The 19257-nt window shown below is 43.7% G+C and overlaps 1 protein-coding gene across 1 annotated transcript in view; it reads left to right on the top strand.

The window, feature by feature from the left end:
• Positions 1-1580: 1580 nt before the first annotated feature.
• The window catches only part of EP300 (E1A binding protein p300), a 60032-nt gene continuing 42355 nt past the window's right edge, over positions 1581-19257 (top strand). Inside the window, exons 1-3 of the mRNA XM_051784180.1 lie at positions 1581-1639; positions 2628-3454; positions 17128-17786. Coding sequence (XP_051640140.1) covers positions 3361-3454; positions 17128-17786 — 753 coding nt within the window. The 5' untranslated portion in view covers positions 1581-1639; positions 2628-3360. The remainder of the gene's footprint in view (positions 1640-2627; positions 3455-17127; positions 17787-19257) is intronic.

Below are 19257 nucleotides of genomic sequence, written 5' to 3'. Positions count from 1 at the left end.
ACAAGGGAAGCTGAAGAGTGGGAGTATGTGAGGGAGCTGGAAGATAACTGTTACAGGGCTGTGAATCTCCACTCGTGCCTGGTAGGCTCCTCTTGTAGCCTGTAGTATTTATTCTGTCTATTTAGTCTAGGCTCTTCCCAAATACCTGCTTCGGTTCTTATGCAGATTGCGGAGGGTTCTGCTCTGAGGCCGAGCGGCAAGGGAAGTGCTCCCCGCAAATGTCCGGTTTGGACCAAAACCCCCTGCTTTTTCCATTAAAAACACACGCGTGCCTGCATTTCCCTTCCACTCCTATCCTGTAATGGTGTGCGGCCCGACGGCGTCTGAACGCAAGAGAGGGAAATGCCGGGACGGGGCATTTCCTCACGGATGAGCCCTCTGAGATTTGAGGAGAACTCTTGGCGGGTCCGTAGCCCCTGGGGCGGCTGAGGAGGGACCGCGCCGGTGTCACCTGTCCCTGCCCACAGCCCCTGGCAGGGGCGGGAGCGCTGCCAGGGCGCTGCGGCGCCTGGTACCGCGCCCTGCGCCCTCGTCGGCACTCCCGGGGGTCTGTCAGAGCGCGGGGCTTGTGGGTTTAATTACCCTCTGGCGTGAAGCGTGGGGTTTGGGGGTTTTTTGTTTATTTTTCGTTACGCCGATCTGAGCCTGCGGGAGCTCCGGGCTCCCCCGGGCCGGGCAGTACAGAGCGCCCCCAGATTAAGAGGAATTTCTTCACAGAAAGGGTAGTTAGACATTGGAACGGGCTGCCCAGGGAGGTGGCGGAGTCACCGTCCCTGGAGGTGTTTAAGGAAAGACTGGACGTGGCACTCAGTGTCTAGATGACATGGTGGTGTTCGGTCGCGGGTTGTACTGGATGATCTCAGAGGTCTTTTCCAACCCGACCGGAATCGATTCTGTGATTCCGTGGTCTCGCACGGAATCTCGGGGGCCCTCGGGGTGCGGGCGCCCCTCCCCAGCCGCGCTCCTCCCAGGCCGGGGGGTGCCGGCCCGGGCTGCCATGTCTGTGGCGCAGCACGGCCCGGGACCGGCGGGAGGAGCGCCCCGCCCGCCGGCGCCGCGGGGAACCGGCCGGGCGCCGACAGCCGCGAGGGAGGGAGGGAGGGAAGAAGGGAGGGCGGCGGGAGAGCCCCACTCCGCCTGCCCGGCGCCACAGCCCACCGGGCCGGGCACGAGCACTGCCGGGAACCTCCCCGCCGCCCCAGGCCGCAGGGTACGGCCGCGCTCCCCCCAGCCGCCGCCGCGCAGTTTTGGGCCGACAGAAAAGGGCGTGCGGGGCGGGGCAGGAAGAGGGAGCCTTTTTCTTTTTTTTTTTTAAGGAAACCCCCCCTTCGCCTTTAAGGGGCGGGGCCAGCGGAGTTTGCGGAAGAGCCCGGCGAGAGGCGGGCGCTGATTGGCTGAGCGCGGTCTCGTGGCGGCGGCCGGGGCCGTCCCACCCCCCGCCCCGCCGGCCCCCCGCCTTCCATTGTGTGCGCGAGCGCGGCAGGGCCCCGCCCCCCACCGATCACGCCCCTCCAGCCGCCGGCCCCGCCCCCGTGGCGGCCCCGCCCCCGCGGTCTCTTGGCTCATTTCCGGCCGCCGCCGCCGCCGCTTCCCTCCGAGGGCTCGGGAGAGCGAAGGAACAACAGCCGCCATTTTGTTTGTGTGTGAGCGACGGAGGGAGGAGGAGGGAGCGAGAGGCCGAGCCGGACGGGGCGGCCAGGGGGAGGGCAGCGCACAGAGACCCAGGGGCTCGGATAGGGGACGGGGAGAGAAGCGAGGAGTCCAGACGCCCCCCCCCCATCCCCACCCCAGCCTGCCCGTCCCCTCGCTATTCCCCTCTCTCTCTGTTTCCTTTTCTCTCTTCTCCTTTTCCCGGAATTCTCTCTCGCCGCGCTGCCCCGCGCCCCCGCTTTGCCCGCTCCGCACACACGCCCCCAGAGCGCCAGGCAGGGGCAGTAGGGAGCCTGCGCTCGGCCCCCGCGCTGCCGCCGTCCCGCCCCGGCCCCCCCCGCGGGCAGCGCTGGGACCCCCCTCCCCCGCCTGGCCATTCCGGGGCGAGTCCTCCGGCCTCCCCTGACGTGATTTTCCTCCTGTTTTATTATTTTAATTTTACCCCCCGCTCCTCTTCTCGGAGGGGTTGCTGATCGGCCTCCCCTCCCACCCCGACTACCAACCTCTTCGCTCCTTTCCCCACCCTCGCAGAGGCGAAGGGGGAGTCCCCGCCGCGCCCGAGCAGCGGCCGAGGGTTTCCTCCCTCGCTCATCGCGCCCCGCACCGCCCGTGGGTCTGCGGGAGCGGAGACGGGCAGCCCCCTCCCTGCCACCATCCTCGGCCGCCCGAGAGGGGGGAAGGTAGGCAGAGAGGGCGGGAGGGGCCGGCTTCCTCCTCCTCCTCCTGCCGCTGCTGTAGGATCGGCCCCTCTGCCTGCGCCGGAGGGGGGGGCAACCTGCTACTGCGAGCGAGAGAAAGAGGAAGGGGAAAGAAGAGAAGAAGAGGGGGGGCAGAGAGGGTGTTGAAACCCGCCCCCCACCTTCCCATCCCGCGATCGGTGCTGCCTCCATAGCACAACAACCCCTCCTCCTTCCCTGCACAACAAGATGTGAAGCGGAGACTCCTGGGACTTATCCTCACCCTCCTCATCCTTACAGCTCCCCTTTCTGCAGCCATTAGCGACGGGCAAGGAAGAAGCGAGTGGAACTGGGGACCCCGCGCACGCCGTGCCACTTCCCCCGCCGCCTCCCCCCCAGCCCTGTCGCTGGCGGTGGGTATTTTTTCGCAGGGTGGTGTTGGAGGGGGAAGGAGCCGCTGCTAGAGGACGGTGATCTTTTTTTCTTTTTTCCTCCTCCTCTCCCCTCCTTCGCTCGCCTCCTTGTGGCGATGAGGAGGAGGAGGACGGCTCCGAGGAGGAAGAGGCTGATGGCGGCGGTGAGGAGAGAGCAGGAGGAGGAGACCCCCCGAAGGATGAAGATGATGATGGTGGCGGCGGCGAGGAAGCACCAGCAGCACAACAGCCGGGATTAATTTTACTAAAAAAAACCGAAACCAACCATCAGCCGTCTTTTTTTTTTTTCTTTTTTAATTTTTTTTTTTGCGGGGGCTTTACCTGCTCTTCCCATCTTCACTCAGCCCTTTCGCCTGGGGGAAGAGGCCTCAACCCCCGCCCCGGCTCCCACCTCTCCCTGCTTCTCCGCTGCCGCCCTCCCAGAGCCCGAGGAGCAGAAAAAAGGGGAACTTGGCCCCCCTCCTCCGCCAGATCCTCCTTGATCGCTCTCGGCGTTATTGTTGTTCTTCAGCTGACTCGGGGCCCCAGAAGAACGTGAAGGTTTCGGGGTTCACCCCCCACAGTCTCTCTGCTCTGAGTGATTGTCTAAAAAATTAAAAATGGCCGAGAATGTGGTGGAGCCGGGCCCGCCTTCAGCCAAGCGGCCTAAACTCTCCTCACCGGCGCTCTCCGTGTCCGCCAGCGACGGCACAGGTCAGTCTCGGGGGCCCGGGCCCTCCCCAGCTCTCGGTGCCGCAATTACTGTCCTTTTCTCCCCTCTTCTGCCTAAATCTCCTCCTCCCTTTTGCTACTGTTCACTCGAGCCTGCCTTCCTCCTTCCCGTCTGTCTCCTGTTTTCACTCCGTTTGAACCTATTGGCGTTAATGGCATAGGGAGGGTGTTCGGATGTTTCTGCCCTTCTGGTTTTTTGGAAGTGATTGAAAGCAAAGCTGTTCAGTTTATTGTGCTTTTGATCAGCTGCAGATAAGACTTACCAGTTCGTCATTTTCGTGTCTTTCACAATAGTAGTTATTACCGAGCTCCTTGCTAAGCATAATGCCAGTTTATTTAATGTCAGTTGCAGAAATACGAAATGGTGCTAAAGACGATGCTTCTGTACACTTTTTTGTTGAACTACATGTGTACAGGCAAATGTGTCTTGTTTCTTATTTTATTTTGTATTTACAGGGGATTTTTTACATCTTGTTTAGAAATGAGATTTATTTGTCTGCTGTTTTTCTTTTTTCTTCTTATGTGCAGTCTGCTTATTTGATTTACTTTTTGCAATTCTTCATTATTCTTCCTTGCAAAAGGGTATCTAAATACTGCTTTTCTGATTCAAATAGACCATCCACTTTAGGAAAAAAAACAGTTAAAACCAAAATCCAGATGCCATACTTGTGGCATAAGGTTTATTGAGATTCTTATCTTCTTAGAGATGAAATGTTATTTCACCTTATTTGCATTAAGAATCAATATGGAGTGTAGTTCGTCTTGCATCTCCCGTTTCTTTGCTGCGAGACCAAAATGTCTGAAATTCCCCTGTAGACTTAAGAGCTGCGAAGATAAAGGGGCATCTCTGCAGTCCTACACAGGTCTTTGGTGATGCTGTGAAGGCAAACTAGAGGCTGGAAATTTTAGGTGTCCTAATCCCTTGCAAATATAAACTGGTTGTACTGGGAGGGGGGGGAGTAACAAAGGGCTGTTCAGCTTTTTAATTCTTCCTGTGAAGCAAGTGAGTATTTGGTGACATTTTGCTATGAGAATACTCTGTTACCTGTCCCACAGGAGTTTCTTTGAACTCACATTAGATCTTCTTAGCCTATGGGATATGGAGGAGGCCTCCTCCTGCCAGACTGGTGAGTGGTGGCATTTCTGAAGCCCCCAGTGCTCTTGTTCTATGCAGTTAAAAACTGGCAAGAAAAAGGAAGAGTTGGGTTTTTTTTTTTGTTTGGTTGGGTTTGTGGGGTTTTTTTGTAAAAAGCTCCTCTTTTGACAGTAAACAGCAGGTTTTAGTAGCCGGTTTCTGGTTGAACGGTGGACCTGATTCTACTTGGAATCATGTCCAAAACTTTGATTTTGCCTTTCCTATTCTTGGTGAATGACATATTAGTTTTGAAAAGTTTGTAACTTGTAGTGCCTATTAGATACAGACAATATTATGTTGTAATTGGAGGACATGACTATTCCTAATATCAACAGGTCTCTAGTAAGAGAGTAGAAGAGCATTGGAGAAGCTACTCTTTAGCCAGAGCTACTTATTGGTTTTTTTCATGCTAGACTTGGAAACCAGTAATTAAGTCAGTAGTAACCATTTTTAATTTGTCTTGACAGTGGTTATTTTGCTCCTTTTAGAGAGGTGAAATATAAATGTTTTGTGAGAGAAATTCTGATACTTGAAATATATGAAAGTTAAAGACCTCTTTTGATTCAGATGAACATCCATATCTAAGTTATTTGTGATCAAGTAGGGACTGGATAATTTGTGTATGTATTTCAGTTTAACAGGTGCAGACTTTCACAGAATACTTAGTCTTTTAATTGTTAACTTCTTGGGCAGCTTAATAAATGAACTAGGGATTGGACAGTTTCACTAGTGCACAAATGTGATATTTTTTTCCCCAAAGTGACTGGGACTGTCATCACTTGATAGCTATGCAGAGGTTTATAGTGGTGCAAACACTTTATGTATGCTACATAAAAACTATTAAAGTATTCTGACTATTCTGGCTTTTTTTTCATTGTTGTTGCCAACTAATTAGCTGGATATGTGACAGTTCCACTTTCTGTTTTTTTTTTTTTTTAACATGACATCATATCTGTTTCTCTAAATTAAATCCAACCTATGAGCTAATGAATGTGTTTTGAGGGTTATATTTTTTCATTTGCTGCTTGAGAGACTGCAGTTTGTTTTGTCATACTTCTGCTGTTGTAGGAAACTGCTTTGAAGATTACTTTTTTTTTAACCTATCTGTTGGTTAAATTTGCTTTGAAATAGTGCAAGCAGCTGTCATTAAGTAAATTCCACTTATAGAATCTGTTTTATTGTCCCCACTCCTCAGTTAATTATAGAAAATAAATAACATGGTGCTTATGTACTTACTCAAGCACTCTTTTTAAAACTGTTAGATTCTCAGCATCATTAGAGGGAAGGAGAAAGGCAGGAAACTTGCACTGTTAATGGAACTTTTTCCAGCACATGTGCGTGGTGGACCTTTGAGTGTGTTTTTTGCTGTTAGCTTTTTGACTCGTTTCTTACTCTGAAATGCTGTTTTAGCTTGTTAGATACCTAAAAAGGATGTCTGACTCCTGTTAATTTATTCCCAAACTCGCAGATGTTAAGTGTATTTATATTGAAGACTAAGAGGAGTCTCTAATTCACTCATGTTTTCACTGTAGACCTGGATGATACTCTAATTCTGGGCCTGGAATGTACAACTTCATTGTTTGGTGGCATTTTTTCTAAAAAGAAGTCAGCAAAGATTGTCCTAATGTGCTTGATTTATTGGCAGCAGTCAAATATTTCTGTATTTCCCACTGTCGTTACTGTGCTGCACCTTCTTCTGTCTTGGAAGCCTTAAATGGTTCATGTGTTCCCTGCACAGAATTTTCTTTGCTGTAGAACATACTGTATTAGTGTAGTTTTGAGTTGCTTTGTTAATGCCAATTCCTTCTTTAGGAGGTAAGAGTAACATAAACTTACAGGGAAAGTGAAGTGTTTGTAGCAAATCTTGTAATAAACATTTCGAAGTAATTTAGAAAGTCTTGGTATAGGCAGTGTCCTGTAGTATATTAGAATTTTTGAATGGTCTCTTTTTTGCTTTCATGTTGTGTAGCTCTAGAATAATTTCAGGGGCAGGACTGTGCAGGATTTCATTAAACTGCCAGAGGTTTTTCAACATCTTTTTTTTTTTCTATTTAAGTGTTACATTTGTTGCAAAGAAGAATGGTAATTATCCATATATCTTGTCCAACCTTTAAGTTTTCCCAGGGCCATTACAACTGCATGGTAGTACCATCTTTTGGTGGCAACAGTATCCTAGTTTGGGATGTGACTTTGTGGGTGCTAGCACAGCTCTTCAGCATGGTTACATTGATGTAAGTCCTTGGCCGGTGTAGCTCATTTTGCCTTTCCTTACCGGTAGCAACACGGTTTTGATATGTTGCACCTATGCTGGCAGACTTCCCTAAATATTGTATTAGCAAACTGGTGTATACTAGTCCCCCCCACTATCATAGAATAATTTGATTGGGTCCTGAGGAGTTATCTCCTGGAGTAAAATGAGTGAAAGTCATTCATAAAGATACATTTTTGATTGCATGTGTTAAACCACTGTTGTTGGTTTCTCATGGCGGGGGGAGGTAGAGTGGGACTTTTTATTTGTGAACCCCTCAACTTTTCCTGCAGTAGTGTGGGAGTGCTGAAATTGCTATGTACAGATTTCTATGTGGTATATTCAGGATGGTGGAGTTTAATCATCTTTTACAGCATGCACCCCCACACACACTGCCCCTCCCACTTAGAAATAACCTGTTTTCTGTGAACTGGGAAAGTGTTTTGGGCTCTGGGTTCAGAACCGCTGTGTTTCCTCACAGAGTAAAGATGGAGTATCCCCCCTGCTGCAGCGTGTTTGTATGGTATCATGTGTTTAGGTTGGTAGATCAGAAAACAGGATTTTAAGTGCTTAGTGTTTTGGGCTTGCTGTGACATTGGAAGTCAGTTTTCTTCAATTACTTGGCACGTGTGTTATATCAGAGATCAGAGAATGGATTTGTGGTATGTGCCTTAGCATCCTTCGGTTTACTACATCCAGAAGTCATGTTTTTCTGCGTAATAGCACATCTTCAATCTCCTCTGCAGTACCCATCTTTTGTCAAGTCTGTATGTTCCTTTTTTTCAGGAACTGTTTCTGACCTTTAAAGTTTTACTTTCCTTCACATCAAAGATCTAAGATTTGTAACGAAACCTCTTCTGGACTACTGCAATTTTGACTGATAGTCAGCTTTCATTTGTTCCAAATGGATCAGGATGTTTCATTTCTCAAAATGAGTTGTATTAATCTTGTCTCGCTGCCCTTTTCAATTATGTTTCCAGACAGCTATGTGTTTTTTCCTAGTGTTTGTATATACTACAATTAAAATTAATTACTTTTCACAAATCAATTTTCTGGCTATCATTTAGGACCAAGTCATTAGCTGCATTTAACTTAACAGCCATCAATTAAATGTTTTCATCCCTTGTTGTTAAAAACTACATCTTTTTGGTATTTTTGCCCTAAAATATGGTTTGATGGATGGCGTATACTGTAAATCAAGTATTGCAGTGCTGGATGCTTGCGTGGCAAAAATGGGTGTCTTTGCTAAGCAGGCTCTTGAAGTAACTGCATTAGGAATAAATGTAAGAGTTTAAGCCTGTGAAATTTTCTTTAAAAAGTAAACCAATCATTTATATGATGCTTAGTGAGTTTTTAAAAAAACCTTTCAGACTTTTGAACCCTGTAGATTTCCAAACTGCTTTATCTATTCTTCTGTGTCTTTCCCCAAGTGGATTGTGTGTGTGTCTCTGACATAGGTAGGTACTTTTTCTGAGCAGTGTTAAAGGTGCTTAATTTTTTTTTTAAAGAAATATTCACTACAACAAGAGGACCGTCCATACTGCGATGTAAAAGTGAATCTTGAGCACTTACAAGTAAAAGACCTAAGGGACTAGAAAACCAGTTTACAATTGCAATTTAAAAATATATTCACGAGTTTCATATTGCAGGAAAAACCTTGTATTGTTAAACTCGTGAATTTAAATCCTAGATTAAAAAAAAAAAATCTAATTTTTGCATCTTGTTCCTCTCAGTCCTAGAGCAGGTCTTGGACTGAGTGTAAAGGGCCCCTAGTTCAGGTTATTGGTCAGCTGTACATTTGCAGAAAACTAAATTTTATCTGGGAAGGGTCTGTCAGACTCTACGGTTTAGTATATGTTTTTAGGGGATGTGGGTTTCAGAAGGTACTGAGGGTAAATGCTGAACTTGTACTGTAGGAATTCTGGTTCCTTCTATGTTTACAACTTGGAGAAAATTACTTCATCATTAAATTTCAGTTTTGTATGATTTAGTGCGTGTTTCCTCTGTAGGCTACTTGATCATCTCCACTGTGCCATCTTAGTGTCTTGCTTAGCTGCCTTAGCAGGAGCAGCCTTTCAGTACTTGTTCCAACAATGCAATGATCCTGCTTCAGTCTTTCTTATCACCTGAACTAGTGTTCCTTCTGAGAGGGTTTGCCCCTAAATCGTTTGGATTTATTATTTGACGAGTGGAGTAATTTTGCTGTGTAGATTTCATTGACAAATAAACAATGCACACCTGTCTCCCAGGATTTGGCTTTTCTGTCTTTACTTAAACTGTAGCAGCAGGCTGAAGTAAAATACATCTGTCTCTGCATATGGTGGCATGCCTGACAAAAAACTTCAGTGGGTGCACTGAATTTGTAGAACTTCAAGCAGAAGTTGAACTTGGGCAGATATCCTCTCCCTGAAGAGTAAGTGACATCTGGCAACAGTGTCCTCCTCCTAAGTAGCAACAAGTTTTCTTAAAATGGATTGGTGTATAAATATATTTAAAGTTGGGTTAAAAACTTTGTGCTCATTCAAGCACTTTTTGAAGAAGATGAGTAGGAGCGTTGAATTCTGGTGAACTCAAATCATAGTAACTTGTGGTTCAGTTGATGATGTCAGGTGTGTTTACAGGAACAGCAAGGACATAAAATCATGGTTCAATCTAGGATTTTCATTAGAAAGTGCAAGTTGGGTACAGGACCTTCAAAACCAGTGCAGGTTATTTTCAGTTATTTGTCGTTGCGAGATGGGGCAGATAAAGATTTTGCTTTTTTCCATTTGATGGTGTGAAACACCTCTGTACTGCACCTTTTGTTGCATTTCACTGGAGTTTTCAACCCTATCTTTTTGTTTGCAGAATCATGATTTACTATTTCTTGCTTTGTAGAACTCCCAAATACCAGTAAGTCGGTAGTTTCTCTCTTTTTAAGTGAGATTGTAACAAACTCTCACTGTTAATGAACTAAAATTTAATTTTCAGAGTTTCTTTCCTTTTTTTTCAGAATTATAATAAGAAGTAAAATTCTGGCAAAATGGTGGTGTATGGCTTGCTCGGTAGAAATTTTGCTGAAGCTAAACTGCCTTTTATGTATTCCTGGATATAATTTCAGGAAATCTCAGGAATTACTGGTTTAAGATAATGAAATCTGATCTGCTGACTTAATTTTTTTTTGTTTATTGTATATTTTTTTGTACGTAAATTCAGCATTGTGCTTTGCTTTTACTCCGGAGTAATGTTGAATGAACTCAAGTCAGTAGTACTCAGAAAACTGACTTTTTGGTAATTGTACGTGCATGTTGGGTCATTTCAAAGTCGTTGTTAGTTTGACAATGGAATGAACTTTACTCTTTTCTTGAAACTGGTATGTAATGGCTTCAGAAATGGAACTGATTCATTGTGTTCATGCCCGTAAGGGTGTTCCCTTCCTATCTGCATGTACCCATTTTTTTGTCCACGAGCACAGCAGACCAGCAGGGTTTCTCTAGCCTTTCAGACTTGTGGGCATGGTCACCCACAATTTATCAGCCCCACAGCTGAAATGCTATTCTTACTATTAAACAGTGCCACAGACCAGTGATAGGTAACTTAGGGTGGTCTCATGGGAATTTCAGTGACATACACAGGATAGTGTTTGGAATAAGAATACTTAGAGACTTTTGACTAAAGGTAACCCAATGAAATTTATGCAAATAGCAACATGTTCACAAGGAAAGTAACTGTGTGACTTCAGCACTTTGGAATTCAAATGTCAAAATTTCATCTTATTTCATAGAATCATAGAATATGCTGAGCTGGAAGGGACCCACCAGGATCATCGAGTCACGCTCCTGGCCCTGTGCAGGTCATCCCAAGAGTCACACCATGTGCCTGAGACTCTTGTCCAAAAGCTTCTTGAACTCTGTCAGGCTCGGTGCTGTGACCACTTCACTGAGGAGCCTGTTCCAGTGCTCTGCCACCCTCTGGGTGAAAAAGCTTTTCCTGATATCTAACCTAAGCTTCCCCTGACTCAGCTTCATGCTGTTTCCTTGAGTCCTTACACTGGTCATGAGAGTGAAGAGATTGATACCTGCCCCTCTGTTTCCCCTCATGAAGATATTGATGCCCCTTCATTTTTAATCAATTTAATAGATTAATTTAAATTAATTCTACATTTTAAGTTAGGGAAAGCATTTTGGCAGAGCTTGTGTTGCCATTGGATAATTGTGGTTTCATAGGGGATCTACATGAAAAGCCACCTCTTTAATGGTAAGAATAAATCTGACCTCCAAAACATTGTATAGCAAAGTTCCTACCCAGATTGGTGTGAGAGACTTAGAGTTTTAACCTCTTTCTTAGACATAAGGGTTTTTGTTTGGTTGGGGGTTCTTTTGGTTTTTGTTTTAACTTCCCTTATAAAACTGCCTGAACATATCAAGCTTAATTTTCTACCATTGCAGAGGCCTTGGGAATTGATGACTTTATTAGCACTTTGTTTCAAGTCTGTGCTTCACCTTTGCGTCTGCATTTTCATGGGTACCTGAGGATTATCCTTTGAGATTGTGTCTCTTATCTTGTTCTGCCTTTTTTTGTTTTATGTTTTGAGTTCTGGATTTTTTTTGTGGGCATGTCAGACAGTACATTTTAGGGCTGTAATGCTGGTGCTTGACTGCAAGGTTGAGTGGTTGATTTCTCTGGAATACTGGTTGTATCCTCTGGGTGCTTTCTCTGTTACATCTAGGCCCTGTTGAGTTCTTGATAGCGTTTGTATCACCCTGCAGAGAAGATACTGACCTCAGCACCTTATTGTTATTCTTTGTCTGAAAGCACAGCAAAGGTATCATGTTTTCTGTGTGGTCCAACATGTTTGTGGCTCCTGTCAGTCCTATCACATGCATGCTTTGTATTCAGTGTCCTGTATTAAGCCTTGTTCACTTTTTTCATTGTGAACACAATGACTGTGATATAGTTTGATCCACTGATGACAGGTTTCTGGGCTCCAGAAAAAAAGGTGCAAAAAGGTGACTGTTCAACAGCTTTCTAATTTGACCTGTCTCTGTTCAGAATATAATATAATAAGTGGGATACAGGGACAGGAACTGTAAAATTTTCTACTTCTGTAAGGTCAGAAACTAGGTAAGCTCTGGAGTCAGTAGTTGTCTGACATATCTGCCATGCAGGGTTCTGGAGGTGTCACTGTTCACACGTGATACTGTTTCTTCAGATTATACCAACTCTTCTCCAGACTGAATGCTCGAATGTGGAGTCATAAGAGTAAAGTGTTGCTATTTTGTTGCATGTGGGCAAGTTCTTAGGAAACTAGTTTTGTTCACTACAACCTATTTGCTAGAACCAGATAGTCTCCATTTTAATAGAAATTCCCATTTTATTCTGAAAGGTGAATAAAGGTCTCTCTTAATCCAGACATGAGAAAATTACTGAATCCCGACTGTAGGCTAGAAATCATGCAAAAGAAACTAGTATGTGCCACCTGAACCTTTGTGTTTATTTCTTTGCTAAGTAGTTAGTATTGATATATTTTCCTTGCTTTATAAGCCTTGTCAGAAATCTCTACTTTACCTTGCATGCTTGGAGAGCAGTTACATCACTGGTGCTGCCATGTGCTCTTGCAGTAAAATTAACCTGAAATAACTAATTTGAAAATTGATCACTTGATAAGGCACTGAAGCCTTATTGACTTAAAGACTTTGGTTGCACACTCTGCATATGTACTAGTTTAAAGTCCATTTTGGTACCAGGTGGGTTTTTAACCCAGGCTGGCAGTTTCCTTGCATGTTGCACCTTAGACATTGTCCAAGGCAGACTTCTTAGATGTAGGACCCAAAATGAAGAAAACAATCCGTAGTATACAATGGAAGTCAATACACTGATTTTTGAAGTTGCTTTCTCACAGTTCATATTACTTAATCCAGTCTAACTGGACCACCATTGAAAGAAGTGGACCTGCTCCTTCTACTGTCGTTTCTGACCCACTTTCTCACTAGAGATCTAATGTAGTCAGGGCAAGTCAGGCCAGTTTCTTGACATTACAAAAAATAGAAAGACCTGCTTAAGTGTTCGGTAGTGGTACAGTTCCTAAAAGGAATTATGATATGCCCTTGCTTGTTGAGACTACCTCAGGTTAAGACTTTTTGATCTACTACTTAGATGTTGGTTTTTGGAGGTGCTTTTGTTTTCTTTCCTTTGACTCTTAGGTGGCAGTAGCAATCTGTTCTATATGTTCTTGTTACTTGTGGGAAGAAATACACTAATAAAACCATAAATAGCATAATGGGGAATCACTATGTTACTCTACTGAGATCAAGATCTAGCTCTACCACTTACTGCCAGTGTGTGACTGGATGTTTTTGAGCTCTTAGGCCAGATACTGTCTGTTTTGTTACATCCCAATTTTTTGGTGTCTGATTATACCCCAAGATCTCTAGAGGCTGAGTCAGGTAGACAAACCTTTGCAGGACTAACTGATCTTCCTCCTTTGCCTTCCCACAGGCTTTATTTTGTTAGTGAGAAATCTTTATGTGTATCCTTAATGAAACATTGCAAGGCTAGCAGTGGGCTCAGTGTACTGGAAAGTCAATCAGTTCTCTGGATATTTATCACCACTGGGTTAAGCTATGCCTTTGGCTCTTGTGTGTGTGTGTGTGTGTGTGTGTGTATGTGCTGTTATTTTCACATAGGCTGTGACCTGTCTGGTCCAGCCTTGTTGGTTTTGGATTGGTCGTAGGTAGAACTCTTACAATGGCCTTTAGGGTACCCCTTCAACCTCAAAGACTGAAATAGGTCACAACTGTTGTTAGATGTACACAAGGTCTTATTGATCTTTATGGTCTTTTGAGACTGTTTGTGTTTCAGTCCTGTATCTGAAAATTTCTGCCTCTCAGCAGTTGACTAAAAAATGTAATTTTCATAGCTGACCAGACAACTGAAAGTTTATTCTAGTTTTGTTGTTTATCTACTGGCTAAAGAAGACTTTGAAGTTTTGTTTTTGGAAAAGACTTCTAAAAAGGGCAAACTCACACCAGAATGTTGCATTCTTGGTACTTAACTACTTATAGTTTTGGCTTGTAGCTGATACTGTTCTTTTATGATGAATCTTCTGTCATATATTCTCTAAGATTAAAAGTCCTAACAAGTTAGTCTTACAGGGAAAGAACATATTAATTTTTTTGATGTAAAGAACTAACCCAATTTGGATTATTTCACAACCATTCAGGTTGAGGGGTTTTTTTTAGTGTAACTGGTGATATGTTGTGTTGAGACATTAATAAAAAGAAAACCATTTTGTGTTTTTGACATTTTTCTTCCTGTTCACTGACTGTCACAGGCTTACCAGGAGCTTACCAAGGAGCTCAGGTAGCTTGTACCTGGATGCTCCAGTTGGTAATGGCTAGTAAGCCTTAAAGCTGGAATTATCTTCTCATTTATGAAGAGGGAGAATTTCAAGAAGAGTGAGGTCTTCAGAAAAGCAGATTATTATTTTTTGTGAATAAAGATGAGCGAATCTTTGTCTCAGAACAAGAATTGCCCTGTCCCTTTGCAGTGTTATATCTGAAATCATCTAAATGGATCTTTCTGAGAAAATACTATGCAGTGGTTTGAAAAATGAATTAGTTCTTCATATTTAGACACTTACTGATTACTATCCAGGTGGTTTTGTGAAGGATTTAATATACAATGGTCTGATCTCAGGAAAGGTGAAGTGAAGATTTTTGGTTTGGTGACTCATCCTGTCCTGGAAGTTGTGTCTTTTCAAGAGCAGAAGTTCTTTCCCCTGCTACAAGCAGTGACAAACCTGGCCTTTGAGCTGTGTGGGTGCTGATGGGAGGTGGCTGTCTGCTGCCATGATGGTTGTATTGTAGGTACAGGGTTTGTGCTGGCTCTTGTTCTTTCCAGACACTCAACTTTTGTTTTCAGCTTTGTTTGTTCATCATTAAGGACAACAGACTAACTTGTGGACTCGTGATTGTATCTTCTGCTCTTTCCTCACTCGTGGGCTATTTGTCAGGTTATTAGCCAGAGTGTTTTCTGGATATAGTGCTTCAACATTTGCCTGTTCATGGTGTCCTAACAGACTTCCTAAGATGCCTGTTTAAGCTGTGTTAAGATATCACCATTTTTTCTGATTGGTTTCTCTATTTCCTTGATCTCTAATTTGAGGGTCTTTTCCACTGTAACTCTTCCCATACTCATCAATATTTACTTTTTAACCTAACACTGAACATTGTATGTTGTCTTTGATTTTGTTTGGTTTTTTTTTGGGGGGGGGAAGCAGGGTGGTGTGTGTGTATAGTGTGTTTTGAGATAAGTCTACTGACACACAACTCTAAATTAGTAATTTTAAATGGAAGAACTTGAACAAATATTTATTCTCCTCATTGTTCTTTCACTTCTGAATCTTCAAAAATACCAGTCATGCAAATGAAAGATCAGTCCTTAGTGTGCCTTGCAAAGCATAACTTCTAGCACAAGATTTATGTTAATAAAGAATGGGCTAACTGATTTTAATAGTTTAAAACAGTTCTTTAGTAGAAACTTTCATTCTGTCTCTGGTGCTTTGTAGCAATGTAGTATATAAATGGAGTTATAAAATCTCAGTTGTGGTATGCCTGCATTCTTGCCAACCTTATATGATATTTTCAGAATTCTGAACGTCATGATCTTATCTGTGATAACAGTTGGAAAGTTGTAGAGACTCTTACTACAGGAGTTTGGCAGTTTGGGTATGGTATTGTGTGAAACATTTTAAACAAATTTGTAACGCTCGTGAGCTTTTCTGACTTACTACTGTTCAGCTGTAGTCTTTTTCTGCTAATATTTGGACCAAACCATCTTGCCAGCCCCTCAGAAATTCACTGCAATTGACATGGCCTTTTAAATGCAGTTGCTGAGATAAGTAGTATTTTAGGTTATTGCTTAGATTGAAGTTTTTGAAAATGCAGTGCTACACCTCCGACAGAGCATCCATGAAATGACCTTTCTGGCAAAGTGGTGCTGAAATATTTCAATAGTTAAGATCAAAAAAATTACTCTTTTTAGGTGTTCTCAAATTCCAAACATTGTTTTACAGCCTAGTCGTGCCTCAGCTTTTCACAGAATGACAGAATGGTTTGGGTTGGAAGCAGCCTTAAAGATCATCTTGTTCCAACCCTCCTGCCGTGGGCAGGGACACCTTCCACTAGACCATATTGCTCAAAACCCCATCCAACCTGGCCTTGAACAGTTCCAGGGGTGTGGGGCATCCACAGCTTTTCTGAGCAACCTGTTCCTGTGCCTCCCCACCCTCTCAGTGAAGAACTTCTTGCTATATCTAACCTCCATCTAATCTCTCTCAGTTTGAAGCCATTCCCCCTTGTCCTATCACTACATGCCCTTGTAAAAAGTCCCTCTCCAGCTCTTGTGTAGCCCCTTTAGGTAGTGAAAGGTGCTGTAAGGTCTTTCTGGAGCCTTCTTTTCTCCAGACTGAACAACTCCAACTCTGTCTTCATAGGAGAGGTGCTCCAGCTCTCTGATCATCTTCGTGGTCCTCCTCTGGATCCACGTCCTCCTTATATCGGGAGCCTCAGACCTGGATGTAGTACTCCAGATGGACTTGCATGAGAGCAAAGTAGACCAACACCCCAAGTCTTTCTCCTCAGGGCTGCTCTCAAGGCATTCTCCACACAGGCTGTATTTGTGCTTTGGATTGCCGTGACCCATGTCCAGCACTTGCTCATGGCCTTGTTGAACTTCATGAGGCTCCCATGGACCTACTTCTCAGATTTCTCAAGGTCCCTCTGGATGGCATCCCTTCCCTCCAGCGTGTCAACTGCACCACACAGCTTGGTATTGTCAGCCAGTTTGCTGAGGGTGCACCTGATCCCACTGTTTGTGTTGCCATCAAAGACTTTAAATAGTGCCAGCCCTGATACTGATCCCTGAGGAACACCACTTGTCACTAGTCTCCACTTAGGCATGGAGATTTTAATGTAATTTTTTCACTCCTCTCTTCACAAATTTCCCAAGGTGAGAGAGCATAGTCTGATATCCAGTGATCTTTGGCACAAATTGTAGGAGAGTGACGTGGAATGGTCTTCTCTAGTTTAGACTCTGTAAAGTTTAGAAATTACTTTTATCCAGACAAACTGGATAGTTTTCGATAACGACTGATAGGGGAATTTTACTCAAACATAAAAAGTTGAGTTTTGCTAGTTACTTGAAATTAAAAAATAGAAACCAATGAACAGATATTCCTTCAAGACACTATTACTTGCTCTGACCTCATATACAATTGGTTTTGTTTTTCAGATTTTGGATCGCTCTTTGATCTGGAACATGACTTGCCAGATGAACTGATCAGCTCCACAGAACTGGGACTCACCAATGGTGGTGACATTAATCAGCTGCAGACCAGCCTTGGCTTGGCACAAGATGCTGCCTCTAAACACAAGCAGCTGTCTGAACTTCTACGGGCTGGTAGCTCCCCAAATCTGAACATGGGGGTTGGTGGCCCTGGCCAGGGCATGGCCAGTCAAACCCAACAAAATAGTCCTGGAATGGGAATGTTAAACAGCATGGTGAAAAGCCCCATGGCACAGGCTGGGTTGACTTCTCCCAATATGGCGATGAGTGCAAGCGGACCAAACCAGGGTCCTTCTGCCCAATCCACAGCAGGAATGATGCCAACAGTAAACAGTCCAGTTAACCAGCCTGGCATGGGAATGAACACAGGGATGAATGCTGGCATGAATCCTGGGATGTTGGCAGCAGGCAACGGACAGGGGATGATGCAGGGGCAAGTCATGAACGGTTCAATTGGAGCAGGCAGAGGGCGGCCCAATATGCCGTACCCAAACCCGGGAATGGGGACTGCCGGTAACTTGCTGGCTGAGACACTGCAACAAGGCTCTCCACAGATGGGAGGGCAGGCTGGACTGAGAGGGCCACAGCCTGGGGCCATGAACAAGGTAAGATGAGCTAAATTTTATTACCTTCCTTATCACTGTTGACTTTATTTTGTAAAATTTATTCCTCTGCAGTATGGGTTCTATAGGTTGTTTTTTTTCTTTAAGAATCCTGTATCATGGGGTAAATAGTTTATATGCTGCTAAAGTGGAATTTGTGACAGTCATACGAAGTGAGAATTGAATCTTGCACAACAAGCAAGACTATGGCTAGATTAAAAAGCCTATTGTGGCAGTATAGATTATCAACAACATTGAAAAGTAACTTGATTGTATTTTATTCTGTTCTATGCTTTGTCCACAACTGTATTTTCCCATCTGATGTGATGCTGGTATTGTGAGTGTCGTGGGAATCTATCAGGATGTTGTGGTGCTTTTTTTTCTGTGTGACAGTCAATGGAAGTATCTGTTGTCCAAGATCAGCTGAGTGTTTATGCTGTGGCATATGCTGAGAGGCACATACAGGTTTGAATAGACTGATGCACTCACTGTATGTGCCAAGACTTACATTGGCCTTGTTAAGGAATAGGTATTTGAGTTAATGGTGGAGAATGAATGCTTGTGTAAACACCTGAAGACAAATGTTAGGTTCTTAAGACTGTTGATCCAACTCAGTTCTAGTTTTAATATTCACAATGGCTTTGTCTATAGGAGAGCAAACCAGAAAGCTGAAAAAAAAATCTTTTTATACTGGAGAGGGAAATAAATGTGCTTTTGTAATTCAGGAGATCGGAAGAAAGTTGTCATGAGTCACTGAAAAGACAAGAGAAGACCCTAGTGGTTTAAATGACAAAAAGGTGCCTAAATTTAATTTTTGTCATGCACAATTAGCTGTCTTAGAGTAGTAGCCACTTGAGTATTGATTCTCCAGTTTTTAGTGTTTTGATCAAAAGCCTAGAAAATATTAAATGTTTCAGTTCACTTTAGATGGGTGTTTTATGTTTCTTGGCTAAAGAGGGGAGAGTTTTTTTTTAAGGTGCTCTGCAATACCTAAATCTGTCTTAGAATGCCTAAAATCAGTCCAGTTGGAGGGCTAGGCATGATAATAACATAGTCTGTAAATGTATTTGAGACCTAAATTACGCTGTGTATTAATAACTTTGGTGTCTTGTTAATTATGAAGTTCTTTGATCTTAACTGTTTGCTTAAGCTCAATGTGCTGCTAACTACAGTTCTGGTGTGCATCTCTACATATATGTTCAGTAAGGAGTTGATTTTGTGGTCTCGTTGTTTCAGATATTTTTGCCTGATAGGAAAGTTGTTGCAAAGCTTGATTACTATAGTAGAAAATTTATATGCAGCTTACGGTGGTAAGAAATGTGTAGCTACTTAGAAGTATTCTTGTATTGGAATTATATAATATTCATTATTCCTTGGCTGTAAAAAAAATAAATAAATTTGATCTTCAGAAAGCTGTATTCAGAAGTCAAAAATTGATATAGTGGGTGTTTGGATGAAATGCAACTTCTTAATT

Source organism: Manacus candei, unplaced genomic scaffold (assembly GCF_025592945.1).
Source record: "Manacus candei isolate 608988 ecotype Guabito, Panama unplaced genomic scaffold, ASM2559294v1 h1tg000018l, whole genome shotgun sequence".
Classification (NCBI taxonomy): Eukaryota; Metazoa; Chordata; class Aves; order Passeriformes; family Pipridae; genus Manacus; species Manacus candei.
The sequence above is the reverse complement of the archived record's forward strand: the minus strand, read 5'-3'. Positions and strand labels throughout refer to the sequence as shown.